Below are 19,231 nucleotides of genomic sequence, written 5' to 3' on the forward strand. Positions count from 1 at the left end.
AGAAGCCATAATTGAAGTTGAAAATGGTTTCGATATTTCGTTGGTTACCGATCTTTAATCGTTACGCCGTCGATTCGTGTTTTGAGACAAGTTTGATAGATGATTTTCGAGATGAGATGTTCTTTGATATGTTTATGATTATAGCTCTTGGTATGAAGAGTTGAATGACAATGAACGGATATGAAAAGCCGTATGAATGAAGTTGAAATTAGAACTGAATTCGATATCGTAACGATTTCCGATTTTTAATCGCTACGATGCTTGGTTATGTTTTGAAACCATACTGATAGTTTACGATTGAGCCAATGATCTTGGGATTGTATACTGATTTTGTTAGATGATAATCTTTATATTTCAGAAGTGCTACGAGCTCAATCAACTCAAGAGATCGGATTGTGAACCGAGGAAGTTCGCTTGAGGTTGGAAATGAATTTGATTGAAGATGCGTTGATGATTTAGACTCGATTCTGAAAGGAATGGATTGAACGAAGATTGAGATGAATGTTTTGAGGTTGCAATTCAGATTTGAAAAATTTAGAACAGACAAAATACGAAGGTAAAAGTGGACTACTATTTGATTGGGATTACAACTCGAGATGGTTTGTATCGAGTTCCCCTAAATCACATACTTGTTTGTTTATTTGCTCTTATGTGTTTTTCTTTGAATTGTTGAATAAGTCTTGATGTTACTGAATGTGGTTTGATTGATATATATTGCATTCATCTTGAAATACTTATTCCTTGATTTTGAAATGAACGAAAACGTTCGAATAGACGATTTGAGGGATTGTATATGTATGGCCTGGGTGGTTGTTTTAGCCTAGCGTCTGATTTACATATATAATGGCTTCAAAGTCTAGATAAGTGAGATAAGTAGCCCCACCTCGATCGGGAGAGTCAGTGGATTAGTTATGATATCTACTTCTCGGGATCCCAACCGATAAAACGATAGAATTCGAATAGTGAACCTTGTTTTAAAACATGCATTGCTTTTCCTTATATCATGATCTTGATATATGTTTATATGCATGTTTAGTTGCTTTTACTGGGAAATATATTTCTCACCGGAGTTATCCGACTATTGTTATGTTGTATGTGTCATGGCAATAGGCGGGAATGGAATAGGGCAAAGGCAATCTTGAAAAACAAGGGATGAGGAGAATAGCGTGATGATCCGAGTTTAGATGGTTTGTGTGAGCTGTCAATGATAGTGTTGAATGTCAAACACATGATTATGTTATAGTTACTTGTACCAAGACTTGTTGGTTATCAAGTTGTTGTCTTGATGATGTATATAGGATTGGTAATGATGTTGTAATCCTTAAGACAACATGATGTAACTTAATGACTCTTATATGATATTTTATTCTAGCATGAGATTTTATTCTAGTGTATGGTAATCTTGTTTCTCTTCAAATATATCATGTTTAGGATATATGTTAGTTGTGGTTACAAGATTAAATGGTTGTTGTACCAATATACCATGAATGACTAGAGTATGTGGAAGGAATTGCATAGCATTTGACAGCAAAAGCTCCTGATGTTTTCTGGAAAATGAGCTCGCTCGATCGGGGGATTATCACCGATCGAGCAAGGCCCTGAAGCTGAGAACAGAATTGTGAGCATGAGTGGCTCGCTCGATCGGTGAAGATTAACCGATCGATCGAGGCCACAATTGGAGCACATCCAAGAGTTGAACCAATGTGCTCGCTCGATCGGTAGCTTTTTACCGATCGAGCGAGGTGCTCCATTTAAAAAAAAAAAATTTACTTTGTTTAGACTTTGGTTCTTTGTCTATTAATTACAATAATTTGATTAATGAGAGATTAGAACTCGGGTCCTCACAACAGGTGGTATCAGAGCGTAAGTTCTTGGACTGAGATAGAAGCTGAGCGGGGTAGAGTGAGTCACATGCATTTACAGTATAGCATGATTATGCATTACTTGATTTGATAATTCGCTGATTTGATAAATTGCATGTGAGCATGATCTATCTTTGAAATTCAACTGCCTGATATACTGATTTGTAAATTTTTGAAATTTTTTTTACCGTTTTGTTATAAGTTTTCTCCGGGTGATGTAAGCACCCAGAATCGAAGAGAATAGTGTTCTTTGGGTAATGTAAGCACCCCAGACTGACAGAATAGTATGGCCAGACTGAACAGAATGGTATGGTCAGATTGAACAGAACATAACGGTATTACTCAGCTGAATGAAGTATCTCTGATTGAACAGAACAGAATATCAGCAAATGAATAGATGATGTTGTAGGTAACAGTTGGCTTGAAGAACTTGACTAGTTGTTCAAATACCGGAAAGATTTAGATGAATATCGGATCAGATTGATTGAATACCAACTTCGAAACCTAGCAACCAGCTGGTGGATTTTGATAAAGAAATGATAAGAAGGCAGGGGTATGTTGATTGTTGGTAAGTGCTTAGAACAGCATTTTGTTTATAGTTCTTTGCCACAACAGATAGAAATGATGAGAAAGAAAAATATACTCTCTTGAAGAAAAATATACCCTCTTGAAGCCGAATATTTTGAATTGGAGGAATTCCTTATTAGAATTTTCAAGCCTATTACAATTCTTTGAATTGTAAATGATGAAAAGCTCAAAATTGAGTAAATTATTTAATGGCTTGAATCCGCAGATTATGTCTGATAAATGTTGACGACTAAAACATTTTTTTTAAAAGACATAGTCCTGTTTAAGAGAATTGAAGCCGAATGATGAGTTAAGAGAATGGAATTGTAGACATGCAAGAGTATGTGAGATACTCACAACTTTATCTACAATTTTTATTCCAGAACAGATATGAAATGAATGATATGAAAATAAATCTCTAACTCTAGCAAATTGAGATGGAGTAGTTTGCTTCTGAATGCAGAGTATATTAGAGATTAGTACACACATTGTGGAGGATGATATCCGAATAAGCAGTGTAAATAAAATTTAGGTATGTGTGTTAGAATCTGTTAGAAGAAACATGGATTCTAAGAAGATTCGAATGAAGAACAAATAGCAGAAGTATACAGAGGATCAGAATGAAATTGCACCTGAGAATGAAATTTCAGGTAACAGATTTATTTTGTTTTAATCTGTTTATTATTGGTGCAATAGATACATAATAGCTGAACGCTTATTATATGATCCCCTCTGTATCAGAAAAGAGATTTTGTGAATTAAACTGAAGAAAAGAACTATTGCTTCGATGAACTGAAACCGAACATGATATTGTTCATATGGGAACTATGCGGTTGCGATGCATGATAGATTATGAGAATATACCTAAGTACTGATTAGTGATAGTTTCAGATTATTGAATCACTGGATTTTGTGATTTAACCAATCAGTATGATGATAAGAAGCGATAAAATTAGATCAACAAGAACATGATGTGCATATGAATATGATGATATGATATAGAATCTCGAATTACGATTCTGTGATTTTGGGTTGTTATATGATGTTTGATTAAAGAAATATTCCGAAATCAGTATATTCGATGCACTAGATATGTTCAAGATCTAAATCAGCATTGATAGGTATGCCAATGCATAGAGATTACAGATATGTTCCAGTAAGATTTTTGACTTTAGTTTAAGTTGTGAACTGGAATTCAATATTGAATTGAAGAATTTATGAATTACCGACTTGATGAGATTATGAATTGTATATTAGTCTTGAGGTTTAGAAGATAGATGATGATATGAAAATCAGTTACAGATGAGTCTTTTCTTTGATTATGCTGAATCAAATACATCAATTGGACATATAATTCTTGAAATATTTGATTTCGAGTGGCTCTCCTTGTTTTGTTCATAGAGCCTGAGTGATTTACTCATTCTGAGTTATGTGATGCAAGTGAGTTGTTTTCACTTTGCAGAGTTTGTTATCCAGAAGATTTGATTTTTGGATGATCTTGATTGAGGGATTTTCTCAATCTTGATTTATTTCTTTTGATTTTGAGAATTATTGATCCTTTGATGATATTTCAGCGTATTTTAAGATTGTGACTCGTAACTGATAGAAGAATTTGAATATGATCCATGATTTTTGGGTTAGATGATATGAATTATCGGTAATTGGAGATAGGAATAAGGAATGAAATAGGCATCCGATGAATTGATTTCAGTTTTCTGTGTATTTTGGTTTGAATATTCAGACGAATATATCACCAATCAGAATGATTTTTTTCAATAAAAAGTAAGGCAGAACTGTTCAGAAGATGAAAGAAACACAGAAATTAAACTGAAGTGATGAGAATTCAGTATAGAATACCATATTAAGATATGAATTGAAGCCTCAGATCCGAATGAATGAATTCTATTAGGATTGATTATTTGATTGTGCCTGATATTTTCGAAAAGAGATGTCAGAATTTGAAGAATTGCACAACAATGAATTCAATATTCATTCGATTATTATTTTATCAGAATATAAAGCAAATAGAAGTAACAGAATTAATACGTTTTTGAAGGAAAACGTACAGAGAGTTTCCGATGAAGTTGAAAATCATTGACCAGATAAGTTCAGTGATAAACTTCAAACATTGAAACGAGATTATAATTTGAAAGAATATTTTGCAAAAATACCGTGATGAAACAGTATAGATGAGGTAAACAGGTGGTAGTTATGAACAGTATGATGGATGTTACTGTATACAATGATCTGTCTGTATGATCAAGTCACTGAATTGTGATTAGATTCGTTGCAAGATGAATAGTAAGCTAAGAAATAATGTTTCAGATTGAAACATTAGGTTTACTATTAAATTTCAATACAGATGATCCGAAGACTTTAAGTACTTTTTGAGGTAAAGGTACAGTGTATTATCTGTGAATTGGACGAATAGTCAGGGAAGATAAATCGAATTTCGAGAATGAAATTTTATCTGATATGATACCGATTATCAACAGTTCTGAATACTTTGAAATCTGTTGCTACAACATATTATACTCTGACTAATAGATAGTCCGAATAGACTAATCAGAATTTGGCAGAATACTCTGTATGTGATGTGACGAACAACTATCTATTCAGATCTGTGAAGAAGATAGAGATATGATAAAAGTACAGGAATGATTAAAATCTTTTGTCAGAATAAAGACTTTAGATTTACTCGACAGAAGGTGGCATCGATTGATTGATTAATGTTCTGAGAGTTGATTATATGTGATTGCATTATACTTTCTTCAATTGATGGATTATCTGAGTCGATTTTACAGATATTGAGAATATTCTCAAAACTTTAATACCTGATTCGGTATTACTTGACTTGATGTGTTGCCACTTGATGATTATAATTCCTGTAACAGCTATTGAGCCGATTTTGAGATAATGCTATTATGTTATGATGGAAAGAAATTTGATTTTGTTTTGTTGAAATGATACTACTGAAGTATATGACATCAGATCAGACATGATTTGTCGATATCAGATCAGATTTGATTTGAGACACACAACGATTTTGACGATGAATCTGTATGAAATGAAAACGGAAAAGAAGAACAAGAAGTAGTAATTGAATGATAGATATAACTTATGAAGCTGAAACGGATTAGTTAAGCGACAAAGTTATTCTTGACATATCATTCAATTCAGAATAGAAGAAACGCAGAGTTTAATTTGCATATTCAGAGGATGAAGTTGAATACTGATCTTGAAGCAACGAAATGAGTGATAGCGTGGACTTGATATGTTCTATACAGAACATTGAATGATATTCAGAAAGAAACAAGTCGACACAAATACTGAACTTCATTGAATAAGATGTCAGATAGAATTGACGATGAGAAAGATTTATTATTTTCAGCTTGATATAATGAATCTGAATTGTTCCACGTATCGAAAGTAATGAAGTATTGATAGATTCCTTCTGTGTCCTTGAATCAGACAAGAGAAATAATGAAAAGATACTGAGTTTAGTCGAATATTCGACAGATTCTTGATTTAGAATAGAAACAACTCAAAGAGAATTATTTTCAGTACTTGAGTACAACTGATGATTGAAGTGAGAATAACTTCAGATAATCATTCAGTCTATTAGACTTGATATTTGGCTTGACTACGATTTCGAGGACGAAATCATTTCTTAGAGGGGAGGAATTGTAAGGCCCGAAAATATTAAATTATTAATTATGAGATTTGAGAATTAAATTCCATATAATGGGCTAATATTGATTTGAGAAGTTATGAAAATGATAGATTTAATTTTCGAGCTGAAAATATTTAATTTGAGAATTTATGGATTTTGAAAATTAAATTTCGAGAATTCTTAAATTAAAAGAATAAATATTCAATTTGAATATTTATGGAGTTTAAGATTAAATTTCATGTTTCGAAAATTAAAGAAGATGAATTTGGAAGATACAACTCGATCAGGGACTGCTTTGCAAATATCGAAGTTGAAGGGCTAGAATGCAAAAGGTCGGGATTATTTGATTAATCTGAATTTATTTAATTTTAATCCGAGTATATTTAATTTGGGAATATTTAGAGTTTCGATTTAAATTCTAATATTCTTAAATTATTTTGGATTGAAATTGAATTAAAACGAAGGCCGGGGACTGAATTGCAATTACTGAAGACTTGAGGGACTAAATTACAATTTATTCAATATCTATCCAATTTAATCAGATTTCTCAGCATTTACACGTGTATATGTGAAAATGGATTCAGAAGATTGGAAATTTGGAACAGAGAAAGTCGAGACATTCGACTCCTTTTTCTTTTCAATTTTCAAAACCCCGTAACTTTTGATCCGATCGTCCGATTTCGATTCCGAAAGATGTTTTGGAATCCTTGCAACGAGTACTTCAATTTGATGTAAGTATTGTGAGGTTTCTGATAGATTTTGACATCATTATATTGGACAGATCAGATGTTGAGCATGAATATGGCTTTTTAATGGTTTATGTAGTTCCGTATCGATGTCGAATCGGTTATTTGATGTCGTATGAGTTCCAATGAGTTTTTACAGCATGTATCTCGAATATATACTTCTGATATGCTGAGAATATGATGTTATGTTGCTGATATGTTGATTAGAAGCCATAATTGAAATTGAAAATGGTTTCGATATTTCGTCGGTTACCGATCTTTAATCGCTACGCCGTCGATTCGTGTTTTGAGACAAGTTTGATAGATGATTTTCGAGATGAGATGTTCTTTGATATGTTTATGATTATAGCTATTGGTATGAAGAGTTGAATGACAATGAACGGATATGAAAAGCCGTATGAATGGAGTTGAAATTAGAACTGAATTCGATACCGTAACGATTCCCGATTTTCAATCGCTACGATACTTGGTTATGTTTTGAAACCATACTGATAGTTTACGATTGAGCCAATGATCTTGGGATTGTAAACTGATTTTGTTAGATGATAATCTTTATATTTCAGAAGTGCTACGAGCTCAATCAACTCAAGAGATCGGATTATGAACCGAGGAAGTTCGCTTGAGGTTGGAAATGAATTTGATTGAAGATGTGTTGATGATTTGGACTCGATTCTGAAAGGAATGGATTGAACGAAGATTGAGGTGAATGTTTTGAGGTTGCAATTCAAATTTGAAGAATTTAGAACAGACAAAATACGAAGGTAAAAGTGGACTACTATTTGATTGGGATTACAACTCGAGATGGTTTGTATCGAGTTCCCCTAAATCACATACTTGTTTGTTTATTTGCTCTTATGTGTTTTTCTTTGAATTGTTGAATAAGTCTTGATGTTACTGAATGTGGTTTGATTGATATATATTGCATTCATCTTGAAAGACTTATTCCTTGATTTTGAAATGAACGGAAACGTTCGAATAGACGATTTGAGGGATTGTATATGTATGGCCTGGGTGGTTGTTTTAGCCTAGCATCTGATTTACATATATAATGGCTTCAAAGTCTAGAGAAGTGAGATAAGTAGCCCCACCTCGATCGGGAGAGTCGGTGGATTAGTTATGATATCTACTTCTCGGGATCTCAACTGATAAAACGATAGAATTCGAATAGTGAACCTTGTTTTAAAACATGCATTGCTTTTCCTTATATCATGATCTTGATATATGTTTATATGCATGTTTAGTTGCTTTTACTGGGAAATATATTTCTCACCGGAGTTATCCGGCTATTGTTATGTTGTATGTGTCATGGCAATAGGCGGAAATGGAACAGGGCAAAGACAATCTTGAAAAACAAGGGATGAGGAGAATAGCGTGATGATCCGAGTTTAGATGGTTTGTGTGAGCTGTCAATGATAGTGTTGAATGTCAAACACATGATTATGTTATAGTTACTTGTACCAAGACTTGTTGGTTATCAAGTTGTTGTCTTGATGATGTATATAGGATTGGTAATGATGTTGTAATCCTTAAGAAAACATGATGTAACTTAATGACTCTTATATGATATTTGATTCTAGCATGAGACTTTATTCTAGTGTATGGTAATCTTGTTTCTCTTCAACTATATCATGTTTAGGATATATGTTAGTTGTGGTTACAAGATTAAATGGTTGTTGTACCAATATACCATGAATGACTAGAGTATGTGGAAGGAATTGCATAGCATTTGACAGCAAAAGCTCCTGATGTTTTCTGGAAAATGAGCTCGCTCGATCGGGGGATTATCACCGATCGAGCGAGGCCCTAAAGTTGAGAACAGAATTGTGAGCATGAGTGGCTCGCTTGATCGGTGAAGATTAACCGATCGAGCGAGGCCAAAATTGGAGCACATCCGAGAGTTGAACCAATGTGCTCGCTCGATCGGTAGCTTTTTACCGATCGAGCGAGGTGCTCCATTTTAAAAAAAAAAAAAATTTTACTTTGTTTAGACTTTGGTTCTTTGTCTATTAATTACAATAATTTGATTAATGAGATATTAGAACTCGGATCCTCACAACCGCCATCGTATGTTGGTTCAGGAGACTGATCAGTCGACACATGAGCGTCACACTTATGGATAGGACCATCTTCAGGTTTCAAAAGCATTGCTCAATTATGTTATATATGATGAAGAAATAATATGTTTATGACTATGGTTATGATTCAGTTTATGATTCAACAGTTTTATTATGTGATGAAAATATTTTCATGCATGCTCATGTACATGTATAGGTATTAGTAATTATGTGATGCATTATTTTTAACCTTGTTATAAAGGATTAGACATGTTGAGCCCCTAGGCTCACTACGCTTAAATGGTGCAGGTGAGCATGATGACGTTTATGTAGCTCCTACCGGTGGTGAGGACTTATGAGCTCACGGAGCAATGGATCTCGTGACCGTCGCAGCTATTTAGTTTATTATGTTGAATTTTGAAACATGTTTTATTTTATTATTGTTTCCGCATATGAGATTTTTCAGCAACATTGTTTATTATTTTAAATTGATGCATGAAACATTTTTAAGGATTTATTTATTTAATATTTTTTAGGTTATTTAAGAAAAAGTATGTTATTTTTATATACATATATGTATGGGCATGTATGTATAATAACATTATTTTAAAAAAAATAAAAAATTCCGCATTTATTAGTAGTAGCCGTTTCATAAACCTTGAATCAGTAGAGGGCCTCCAAATGTTGAAAGTTCAAGAACTCCGAAGGGACACCATTCTTCAAGAGTGTGCGTCGATTTTCATTTCTGTCTTAGTCTGCAACTCACATCGACAACAAGATGTCTGATATGTGGAGCATGCCACTTCACTTTCTCCACGTGATCAACCGAAACCTCCCAGCAACGGCCTGCAAGCAAAGATTTTTATCTCACAGATTATCACTAAATTTAACTTCTGACAATTATCACGTTTTCTTTTGCAAGATCGTTTTCTCTTGATCGAAGCACTATTTGGTAATCAGTCGAAGATAAAGATAGACATGCCTTGCGATTTGGCTATGTCAAAAATGGAGTCCACAACATGGTTTGTCCAAGAACTCTCCTCCGTGTCCTTCACGTTCCCGTGGATATGTAAAATCCCACCATCGTCTCTGCAGATTTTCAAGTCACGTGAAACTTGGAAAAAGAAACGGTAATAATTACATGTAACTTGTAAGAGTAAAACTCCTAGAAAAGTAGAAAACCAAGAATGGACCAGCAAGAATCAACAAGATTATGAATAAAGCACAAATATTTTAAATTCCGGACATGCTAAAATACGTGGAATGATGTTATGTACCTTAGTGCTTCAACAGCGGTAACCCAACTACATTCGCTGGATGGAAGGAGGCCAAGGCAGACTCGATCAGCAACTCCCTGCATAAAAAGATAATCCATGTAAACTTTCAATAATAATCAGAACAAGTGTGAATATCTCAAGATTGCAATTCTCATTACTATGCATGTTTATGTGCAATTCGATTCATTAAATTGTTCTATGTCGTTTATAATTGTTTTCCATTTTTTTTTCAGATGCACCTAAATAACACCTTGTTCCCTAAAATAAAATTTCCTTTTGAAATTACCATTTTATTATCTAAACGATATCACTTACTTGAAACCACTATTTACCAGGGTAAAGTGGTAGACACACCAGAGTATTTAATTTTTTGACTTTCGTATAAAAGACAAGTGAACATGCAAATTCAGCGGGGCAATGTCATACTTTAGGAGCTGTAACTCTATTATCTCCTTCCTAAACAACACAACGGTCAGCCACAGAATTGGCATGGAGATTACGATGGAGTGCTTCAATGGCATGGGGAGCAGACTATAGGCGTGGACCTAGAGTTGGTAGAGCTTGCACTGATTTGAGGTACGAAAGTACTGTTCGAGATATCCTGACTGGGTATGCATGTATTATGTGACTGCATGATTTATATGTCATTGATTTATGCTGCATTCATTTGCATACTGAGCTATCGCCTTCGAGATATCTGTTAGTAGGGTTTTTTCCTATGCTGTTAGTGGTTGGACTTCCATCGATTTGGGTCCGGCATATCCACTGGTATTATGGTATAGGAGCCACCTCCTGAAGCGACGGCACAGCGTGCTACATACCAGGGCCCGGTCTGTTTCTGTTATCTGATCCTTGACCTCGAGTTTATAGGGAGTTCACTTTGCATGCATGTATACTCATACTCTCGTGCTGAGCGTTTTATGCTCACGTCTCGTACTCTGTGTTTCTGGACACCCTATTTCATGGGGCAGGTTTGCGATTGGACGAGGTGGGTGGATCCAAGAGGGGCTAGGCAGTTGTTGGCCAGTTGGAGCTTCGCCTAGGTTTTATTCTGTTGTTATTAGCTTAATTCAGCTGTTCGATCTGGTTGTATAATATTTGGGTATTTACAGATTCCTTTCCTTGGGATTGTATATTGTTTTATGATTTTCGCAGTTTATTCTGATATCCGTTTAAATAAATTAATTGCATGCCTAAGTTCTGTTTAGTAGGTGATCCAGGTAAGGGTCACTACAATAAATCCAAAGAATCAAAAATTGTGAAATGATATTACAAATGATAATCCCTACCAATCTCACATTTTAAAAAATATATAAGATTATTAGATTATGACATTATATGAAATATATTGTTGCTAAAAGGTTGTATTTGACTTAAAAATTTTGTCACGCGTGACATGACAAATTACATCATTTTGATGCCAAAAATATGGTTCTCCTCACAAAATCATTACCACATTATATCTTTCACCAAAAGATCTAAGATCGAAAGAACCACCAAACCATCAAAGGCTCAAACTAAGGTTTGTTTCATTTCACAAACCAGCCGGTCCTACTACTACTACTACTACATTAAGCACTCCCCATCTTTCAAAATCCTTATCCTAAAATCTAATCCAAACACTCCCTCCACCTCTCATTCCGTCCCACCATTCATCACCAAGAAAACATACCACAATAGCGAACACCAATAGCCAAAATACAGATAAGATTCAAAAAATCATCAGCCAAAACAAAACCAGAATCCCACATTCTCTTCCCTTTCCTTCCTCCATTGCCAACACTTGTTCTGTGATATCTCCAAGAAAAGGTGACAAAAAGACCATGTCTTGCTCGAGTATCACTATGTGGGCGTCCTCGAAACCTTCCATTTCCGATCCTTCCGCACTTTCCTCCCGCTCCTTTATCACCCCTTTTCAGCTTCCGTATTCAAACACTTGCAGCTCCATCTCCACTCCATCAAGATCGCCATCTTCCACCCAGATCCAGTGCAGTTTACGCGACTTGCGTGACCGTATCGAATCGGTGAAGAACACCCAGAAAATCACCGAGGCAATGAAGCTGGTGGCTGCAGCAAAAGTGAGGAGAGCGCAGGAAGCTGTGGTGAATTCCAGGCCCTTCTCTGAAACGCTGGTGGAGGTCCTTTACAACATCAACGAACAGCTTCAAACGGATGACATCGACGTGCCGCTCACCAAGGTTAGGCCGGTCAAGAAAGTCGCCCTCGTCGTGGTGACCGGCGATCGTGGCCTGTGCGGCGGATTCAACAACTACATACTGAAGAAAGCCGAGAAGCGTATCAGTGAATTGAAGGAACTTGGCCTCGATTACACGGTCATAAGCGTGGGTAAAAAGGGTAACACGTATTTTCTCCGCAGACCTTACATTCCGGTGGATAGGTACCTCGAAGGCACCAACCTTCCGACCGCCAAAGAAGCTCAGGCCATCGCCGACGACGTTTTTTCACTGTTTGTTAGCGAGGAGGTGGACAAAGTGGAGCTTCTGTACACCAAGTTCGTGTCATTGGTGAAAGCTGATCCAGTAATCCACACCTTGCTTCCATTATCACCGAAAGGAGAAATCTGCGATATCAATGGCGTCTGCGTGGACGCGGCAGAAGATGAATTCTTCAGGTTGACAACAAAAGAAGGGAAATTAACGGTGGAAAGAGATGTAGTGAGGTCTAAAACTCCAGAATTCTCGCCAGTGTTGCAGTTCGAGCAGGACCCAGTTCAGATCCTGGATGCCCTTCTTCCTCTTTACTTGAACAGTCAAATCTTGAGGGCGTTGCAAGAATCTCTGGCCAGTGAACTTGCTGCTAGGATGACGGCGATGAGCAATGCTACAGATAATGCGGTGGAATTAAAGAAAAACTTGTCTTTAGTGTACAATAGAAAGCGGCAGGCGAAGATCACGGGGGAGATTTTGGAGATTGTTGCTGGCGCCGATGCTTTGGCCTAAATCCACTAGCCTGTAATTGTGCTTTCGGAGTAATTTTGTGGGAACGAATATACATTATTTTGTAACATATTTATCCATACTTATCAATTACTACTACCCAATCCATCTCATTGCATTCCTTCCCTTCACTGAGTTTTATATATAATATGACTTTTTAAGATTTGAATGCAACTGCAAAACAGGCATCCCAATATTCATTCTATCGTGGTCAAAGTATATAATGAACACCAATGCTGAATGAATTAAGCTGGGATTATAAAATTTGATGCACTTTCAATGTTTTGTATTTGCATAATCTGATTCAAGGAACATATATACCTACTGCCATGTTACTAGATATATATAGAAAATCACCCAGGCTTGAATCCTTGGGAGTGTTTGCAATCACTAAAAAAAAGTGATTGTTAGCTTTTGGCTTAAAAAAATCATTTTTGTGTGTTTTTTAAACCTAGATTATGTGTTAGCTTAAACTTAACTTAATTGAAATCCAAAAGCTAGTCATGTGGTCCAAAAGTGATTTTATTAAAAAGGTCATTGTTAAAATCACTTCAATCACTAATTATTTATCAAACACTACCCAACTTTTGATTTTTCTTAACTTTTTTATAATCTATAAATTAATCACTTCTACAAAAGCACAATCTATTGCAAACACTCCCTAATAATTATTATGTGCTGCGCTGCGTTCAAACTTCAATACTAGACTACTAGTCAGTCTCCAGAGGGCTGGGCCTATGTCATAGCTAATGGGCTAAGATTTTAAGAGCAAAAACATTTAGGCTGCAGCCCAGATTTTTTTGTTGATTCCTGAAATCCAGAACACGAACCCATAGAACTCCTACCCGAAACCAGCATGCGCATGTGGCTGAAACTGACATTCAAAACCGAAATACATGCTTCTACACATCACCGGTAACTAAGAAGCAGCTATTCCAGTTTAAAGAAGTCTCACGTTTCTGATAGTTCGATATATAGTTGAGCAACCTTCTCTCTTGAGCTAGTATTTGGGGTTGAGTTAGGTCCAAGTCGATTTCTTAACACAGTATCAAAGCTCGGGCCCCCGTCGTATGTGTTGGATCGTCCATAGTTGGGCCATCTATTAACATCTCAATTAAGCGTGTGGGGGTGTGTTGAAATATGTCTCACATCGGTTAGGTCCAAATTGATTTCTTAACAAGTTTTAATTCAAAACTTAATTACGTAGTTCCTTATTTGATTTGAATGAATTATATTTAAAATTGAAAATAAAGATATATTCCAATACTATTACCCTAAAACCTTTTTTTTTTTTTTTTTGAATAAATTCTTATAAATTATCTTAACTAGGCTTGTTGAATAACAGAACTTTATAATGGACAAAAAACCACCCCACCCCCTCCCTCGACAAAAAATAGAATTAAATTCTAACAACTTGTGTCACCCCTCCCACGACAAAAAATATAGGGGCATTTGGTCTAAATATCTTGGGCAAACCTGGTTATAATGTATTTTTTCTATAAAAAAAAATCCATGTAACTGAAAACACATTATATTAAGAATACAAACAAAATGAGATAACTGGGCTATTTGTCCAATTCTCTGGTAGCATACTTTTGGGCCTAATTCCCTTATTTCAATTTTCATGTTTGGTACGTAACCAATGGGCTTATTTTCATCGATCAATTTGATTTTAGTGAATTGATATAGGTTTAGTATTATTTGGTAACGTTTGATAATCAGTATTATTAATCTATGTATAACTTATTTTATCAAATTTCGTGTTTTTCTCGTCTATCTATTAATTATTTATTTTACATCAATCAAATCATTAATTATTTATTTTACATCAATCAAATCATTGAATTTAAATTACAATATTATCTCTTATAAATAATATTATTCATATTTTATTTATTATTAAAAGAATAAAATGATAATTTATCATGTTCATATAAAATTTAATCAATCAAATCAAATATTATATTAACTATCATTATTTATTTATTTTTTATTATATTATATTATTTATCTCATCATACCTACCAAACGATATATAATACAGTTGACATTATTGATTAGCACCACCCGAAACGCTGAGCTTTCATTTTTTGTTTTTGTTTTCATCATAATATATATATATATATATATTAATTTGAGAATTACTAATATTGTCGCTCTCTAACCTAATTAGTTCACCTTTTGTCATAAGTTGGACCAACTACTTCTGGACAATATTGAAACAATGTTTTCTTTTCTTCTTTTCTTTTCTTTTCTTTTCTTTTCTTTCTTTTTTTTGGCTTTTATCATCGCCTCCGTGAAAGCGACTAAACATGATCTGATTGTGAAGGGGTTTTATTACTTACATGTCCACCCTTAATTGATTTGGAGGATGTATTGCTGAATAATAATTTTTTTAAAAAAAACAACCAAAATTCTTTGGGCAAAATAATTTAAGCCAAAGTTTAACCAAACGCAACGGCCAGGTTGGTTCAACAAATAATGCACCCGCCGCAGTTTGTATAATTTTTTTAATCTGTAATCTTTTCGATTTTAGTTATTTTTCACCGTAATAATTACGTTGTTATCCCGAGAAAATATTTCAACTCGAGCCCGTTTATAATGGGCTTACCCGATATGGCCCAACATGTCAAGGTCCAGCCCAGTTTGGACTATATTGGACTTTGATCAAGGCTGGTCATTATGGGCCGACCTGAGCTGTTTTTAATGGGCCGCAGGTATCCTTTTCTAGTTTAAGTTGGACTCTAATATATATGAGATAATCTTGGATCTATTCAAATATTCACAAGATAGAGATAAACTTAAGAAGGATCCAATGAATGAAGAGTCCTAGTACATGACATGTTATAATTCGACTAGGTAACTTACTCTATTTTATCCCTATAAATACAGGTATTGTTATGGTTGTGTTCATTCATTAATCACTATTCATTATTCATCAGCTTCTATATGTTTTTCGCATGGTTTGCGCATCAGAAACTTGCAAAAATCATAAGAATTAATTGAACCGTCAGATTGGGTTCAAATTTTGCAGACATATTTATTAATATGTTTTCTAGGATCTGAACGGTGGAGATTGTGAATGGAGTATTGTACAATGAGATTTTGACATCCGAACATCAGCTGCTCACTCACACAGTTTCTGTATATTTTCGCATGGCTTGCGCATCAGAACCTTGCGAAAATCATTGAAATTAATTGAACCGTCTTATCGGGTTCAAATTTTTCAGACATATTAATTAATATTTTTTCTAGGATCTGAACGGTGTAGATCGTGAAGGAGTCTTGTACAATGGGATTTTGACATCCGAACAGCAGCTGCTCACTCGCACAGTTTATGTATATTTTCACATGGCTTGCGCATTAGAACTTTGCGAAAATCATTGGAAATAATTGAACCGTCGGATCGAGTTCAAATTTGGTATGAGTATTTATAATTATGTTATCTAGTATCTGGAGGGTGAAGATCATGATCGAAATTTTGGGACTTGGGGAAAGGTGACTCAGACCGCCGAGCTACAACACAATCTGCTTGCATAGTTTCTGAGCAGTGTTCTTGAAAAAGTAATTTTGAAAAATCTAACCGTTGAAATTATTTGAAATTTATATCATGAGTTCAAAACATCTTGACGCACATTCTGGATGGTCGAAATCGATTTTTGCTTGCTACATCAAGTCGGTTCTTTGATCAAAGTATAGAATATATTATCTTGCTATACATCCAAAGTCATATCATCGACAACGCATGAACGAGATAAGTATTTCAATCATCTTTATGTTTGAATTAAATTGTTAAATTTTTATTTATTATCATTATTAATAATATTCTGAGACATCTTCTACTATCAAAATTACATGTTTGTTTTCTTGTGATCAAATTTGTTGGACTTCTCTTCACTTATATTTTTGTTTGAGTTATTTTACGTCATTGGACATGCAATCTTGCAGTAAGCCCAATTATATCACATCGGACATGCAATCTCGCAGTAAGGCTCAATTACATCATATCGGGCATGCAATCTAGCAATAAGACTCAATTTATGGTTCAACACTTTATAAAGTCCGGGCAGGTCCGACATCAAAAGCCCACATCAGTGACATCTTCAAAAATCCACATTGGTGGTCTCAAAAGCCCACATCAGTGACATCAAAAGCCCACATCAGTGACATAAAAAATCCACATCAGTGGTATCAAAAGCCCACATCAGTGGCATCAAAAATCCACATCAGTGGCTCAAAAGCCCACATCAGTGGCATCAAAAATTCCACATCAGTGGCATCATAAATCCAAGTCAGTGGTATTGTCCAAAGCCCGACCAAGATCGGCATCATGTAATCCCACGCAACTCGTGGTTATCTTAAAAGTCCGATCCGCTCGGCAACATCAATTGTTATCTACAACTCTTTATTTGAGCTCGGTTTCATCAAGTTGTCGTCTATTACTCTTTATTCGAGCTCGGTTCTAATTAGACCTCCATCTAGACCGTTCGTTGAAAACACATCACGCGGATTCAAATCTGGGCCGTCGAAAGGAGGAACAGGTAGTTCGGGGTCTTGTCTACATTTTTTGTTTAAACTCATTATTCTTTTAGACCAGTTAGGGAGGTACTATTGTTACCCCGGGAAAATATTTCAACTCGAGCCCGTTTATAATGAGTCTACCCGATATGGCCCAACATGTCAAGGTCCAGCCCAGTTTGGGCTATGTTGGACTTTGATCAAGGCTGATCATTATGAGCCGACCTGGGCTGTTTCTAATGGGCCGCAGGTATCATTTTCTAGTTCAAGTAGGACTCTGATATATATGAGATACGCTTGAATTTTTTCAAATATTCACAAGATAGAGATAAACTTAAGAAGAATCCAATGGATGAAGAGTCCTAGTACATGACATGTTATAATTCGACTAGGTAACTTACTCTATTTTATCTCTATAAATACAGGTACTATTATGGTTGTGTTCATTCATTACTCACTATTCATTATTCATCAACACTCACTCTCACTTTTATATTCACGCACTCATATTCTCTTGTTTTCGCATTCATCATACTCTCTGCCTTCAAGACACTGACTTAGGCATCGGATGGGTCACGCCGATAATACCTTCAGCGCCCCCCTGACCTAGCTGTTGCTTGTGCAGAGTTCATTGGTACTCGATCCAACCTGCATTATAAAGAAGTTGGAGGATCCATTCTACCAGACCGATCCCAAGGTAAAAATCGACATCATCATAGGTGTTATCGAAAAATGTTGGAAGCCACCAAAAAGACTTTTATGATTGCTAGTAGCTAGCTTTCCGAGCAAGGAGATAACATACCTTGTAAAAACACTAAAGCAGAAGTACAAAACTTTGGTCGTCCCGAACAACCACGCCAAATCCAATTTATTATAAATCGAAGATTTTGCGACGAGGAGAGATTGAATTAAAAAATATTAGTTATGTACTAGGATTTTTTTTTTATAAAAAAACTATTCGTAAATTTTATTCTCGGAAAATATCTAATTTGATGTTGGGACATTAATAGGTAGAGAGAAGCTTGGCCGTGCATGAAATTGTTCGCATGACCAAAATTTTATTATTATTAAACCACATATATTTTAAATATTGATATTAATAGATGTCAGTTCTTGGAAGTTAATTATATTATGGTTTTGAAAATAATTTCAGTTTGAGTTAACTTTTGGGATGGACTTCGGGAGTGCTTGGTAGAGCTTCTACAAAGTGTTTCTTAGCTTCTAGCTGCATATATAAAGGTGCTTTTGAGTGTTTGTGAATGTTAAATTCTGTTTTAGCTTCTACAACTTTTACCCAAAAACAAGAAGCTAAAATTTGATGATTTTTTAGCTTCTATTTTTTTGTTAAAGGTATAAAATTACAAGTTGACATATATACACTTAATAAACTTATCATATTACATATGCCTTTATTATTATTTTTAAATATTTTTTAAATTTTACATCATTATTACAAGTATTTTTAATTTTTTTTAATTTTAAATTATTATTACAAGAATTTTTTTTAAAAAATATTTTTTAAAATTTTACATTATTATTACAAGCATTTATTTATATATATATATATATATATATAT

The 19,231-nt window shown here is 34.8% G+C and overlaps 2 protein-coding genes and 1 long non-coding RNA gene across 3 annotated transcripts in view; 1 reads left to right on the plus strand and 2 right to left on the minus strand.

Annotated features, from left to right (window-relative positions):
- LOC140870422 (aspartic proteinase A2-like) overlaps nucleotides 1–19,231 on the minus strand; it is a 70,987-nt gene that overhangs the window by 23,025 nt on the left and 28,731 nt on the right. The gene's annotated exons all lie outside the window — the stretch shown is intronic.
- On the minus strand, nucleotides 9,883–10,705 carry LOC140875004 (uncharacterized). Its single transcript, XR_012148299.1, has 3 exons — nucleotides 10,606–10,705; nucleotides 10,180–10,256; nucleotides 9,883–9,991 (listed from the first exon to the last, which is right to left on the minus strand). It is a non-coding gene; the product is annotated as an uncharacterized lncRNA (long non-coding RNA).
- Nucleotides 11,851–13,244, plus strand: LOC140889803 (ATP synthase gamma chain, chloroplastic). Its single transcript, XM_073297536.1, has one exon. It carries the CDS (start codon nucleotides 12,003–12,005, stop codon nucleotides 13,137–13,139), a length of 1,137 nt encoding a protein of 378 aa, XP_073153637.1. The 5' UTR covers nucleotides 11,851–12,002; the 3' UTR covers nucleotides 13,140–13,244.

The sequence above is a fragment of the Henckelia pumila genome, chromosome 1 (assembly GCF_033568475.1).
Source record: "Henckelia pumila isolate YLH828 chromosome 1, ASM3356847v2, whole genome shotgun sequence".
In the NCBI taxonomy this organism is placed as follows: domain Eukaryota; kingdom Viridiplantae; phylum Streptophyta; class Magnoliopsida; order Lamiales; family Gesneriaceae; genus Henckelia; species Henckelia pumila.

Excerpts from the sequence above, each read along its gene's own strand:
- LOC140889803 (XM_073297536.1), top strand. The coding sequence starts at position 12,003 with ATGTCTTGCTCGAGTATCACTATGTGGGCGTCCTCGAAACCTTCCATT.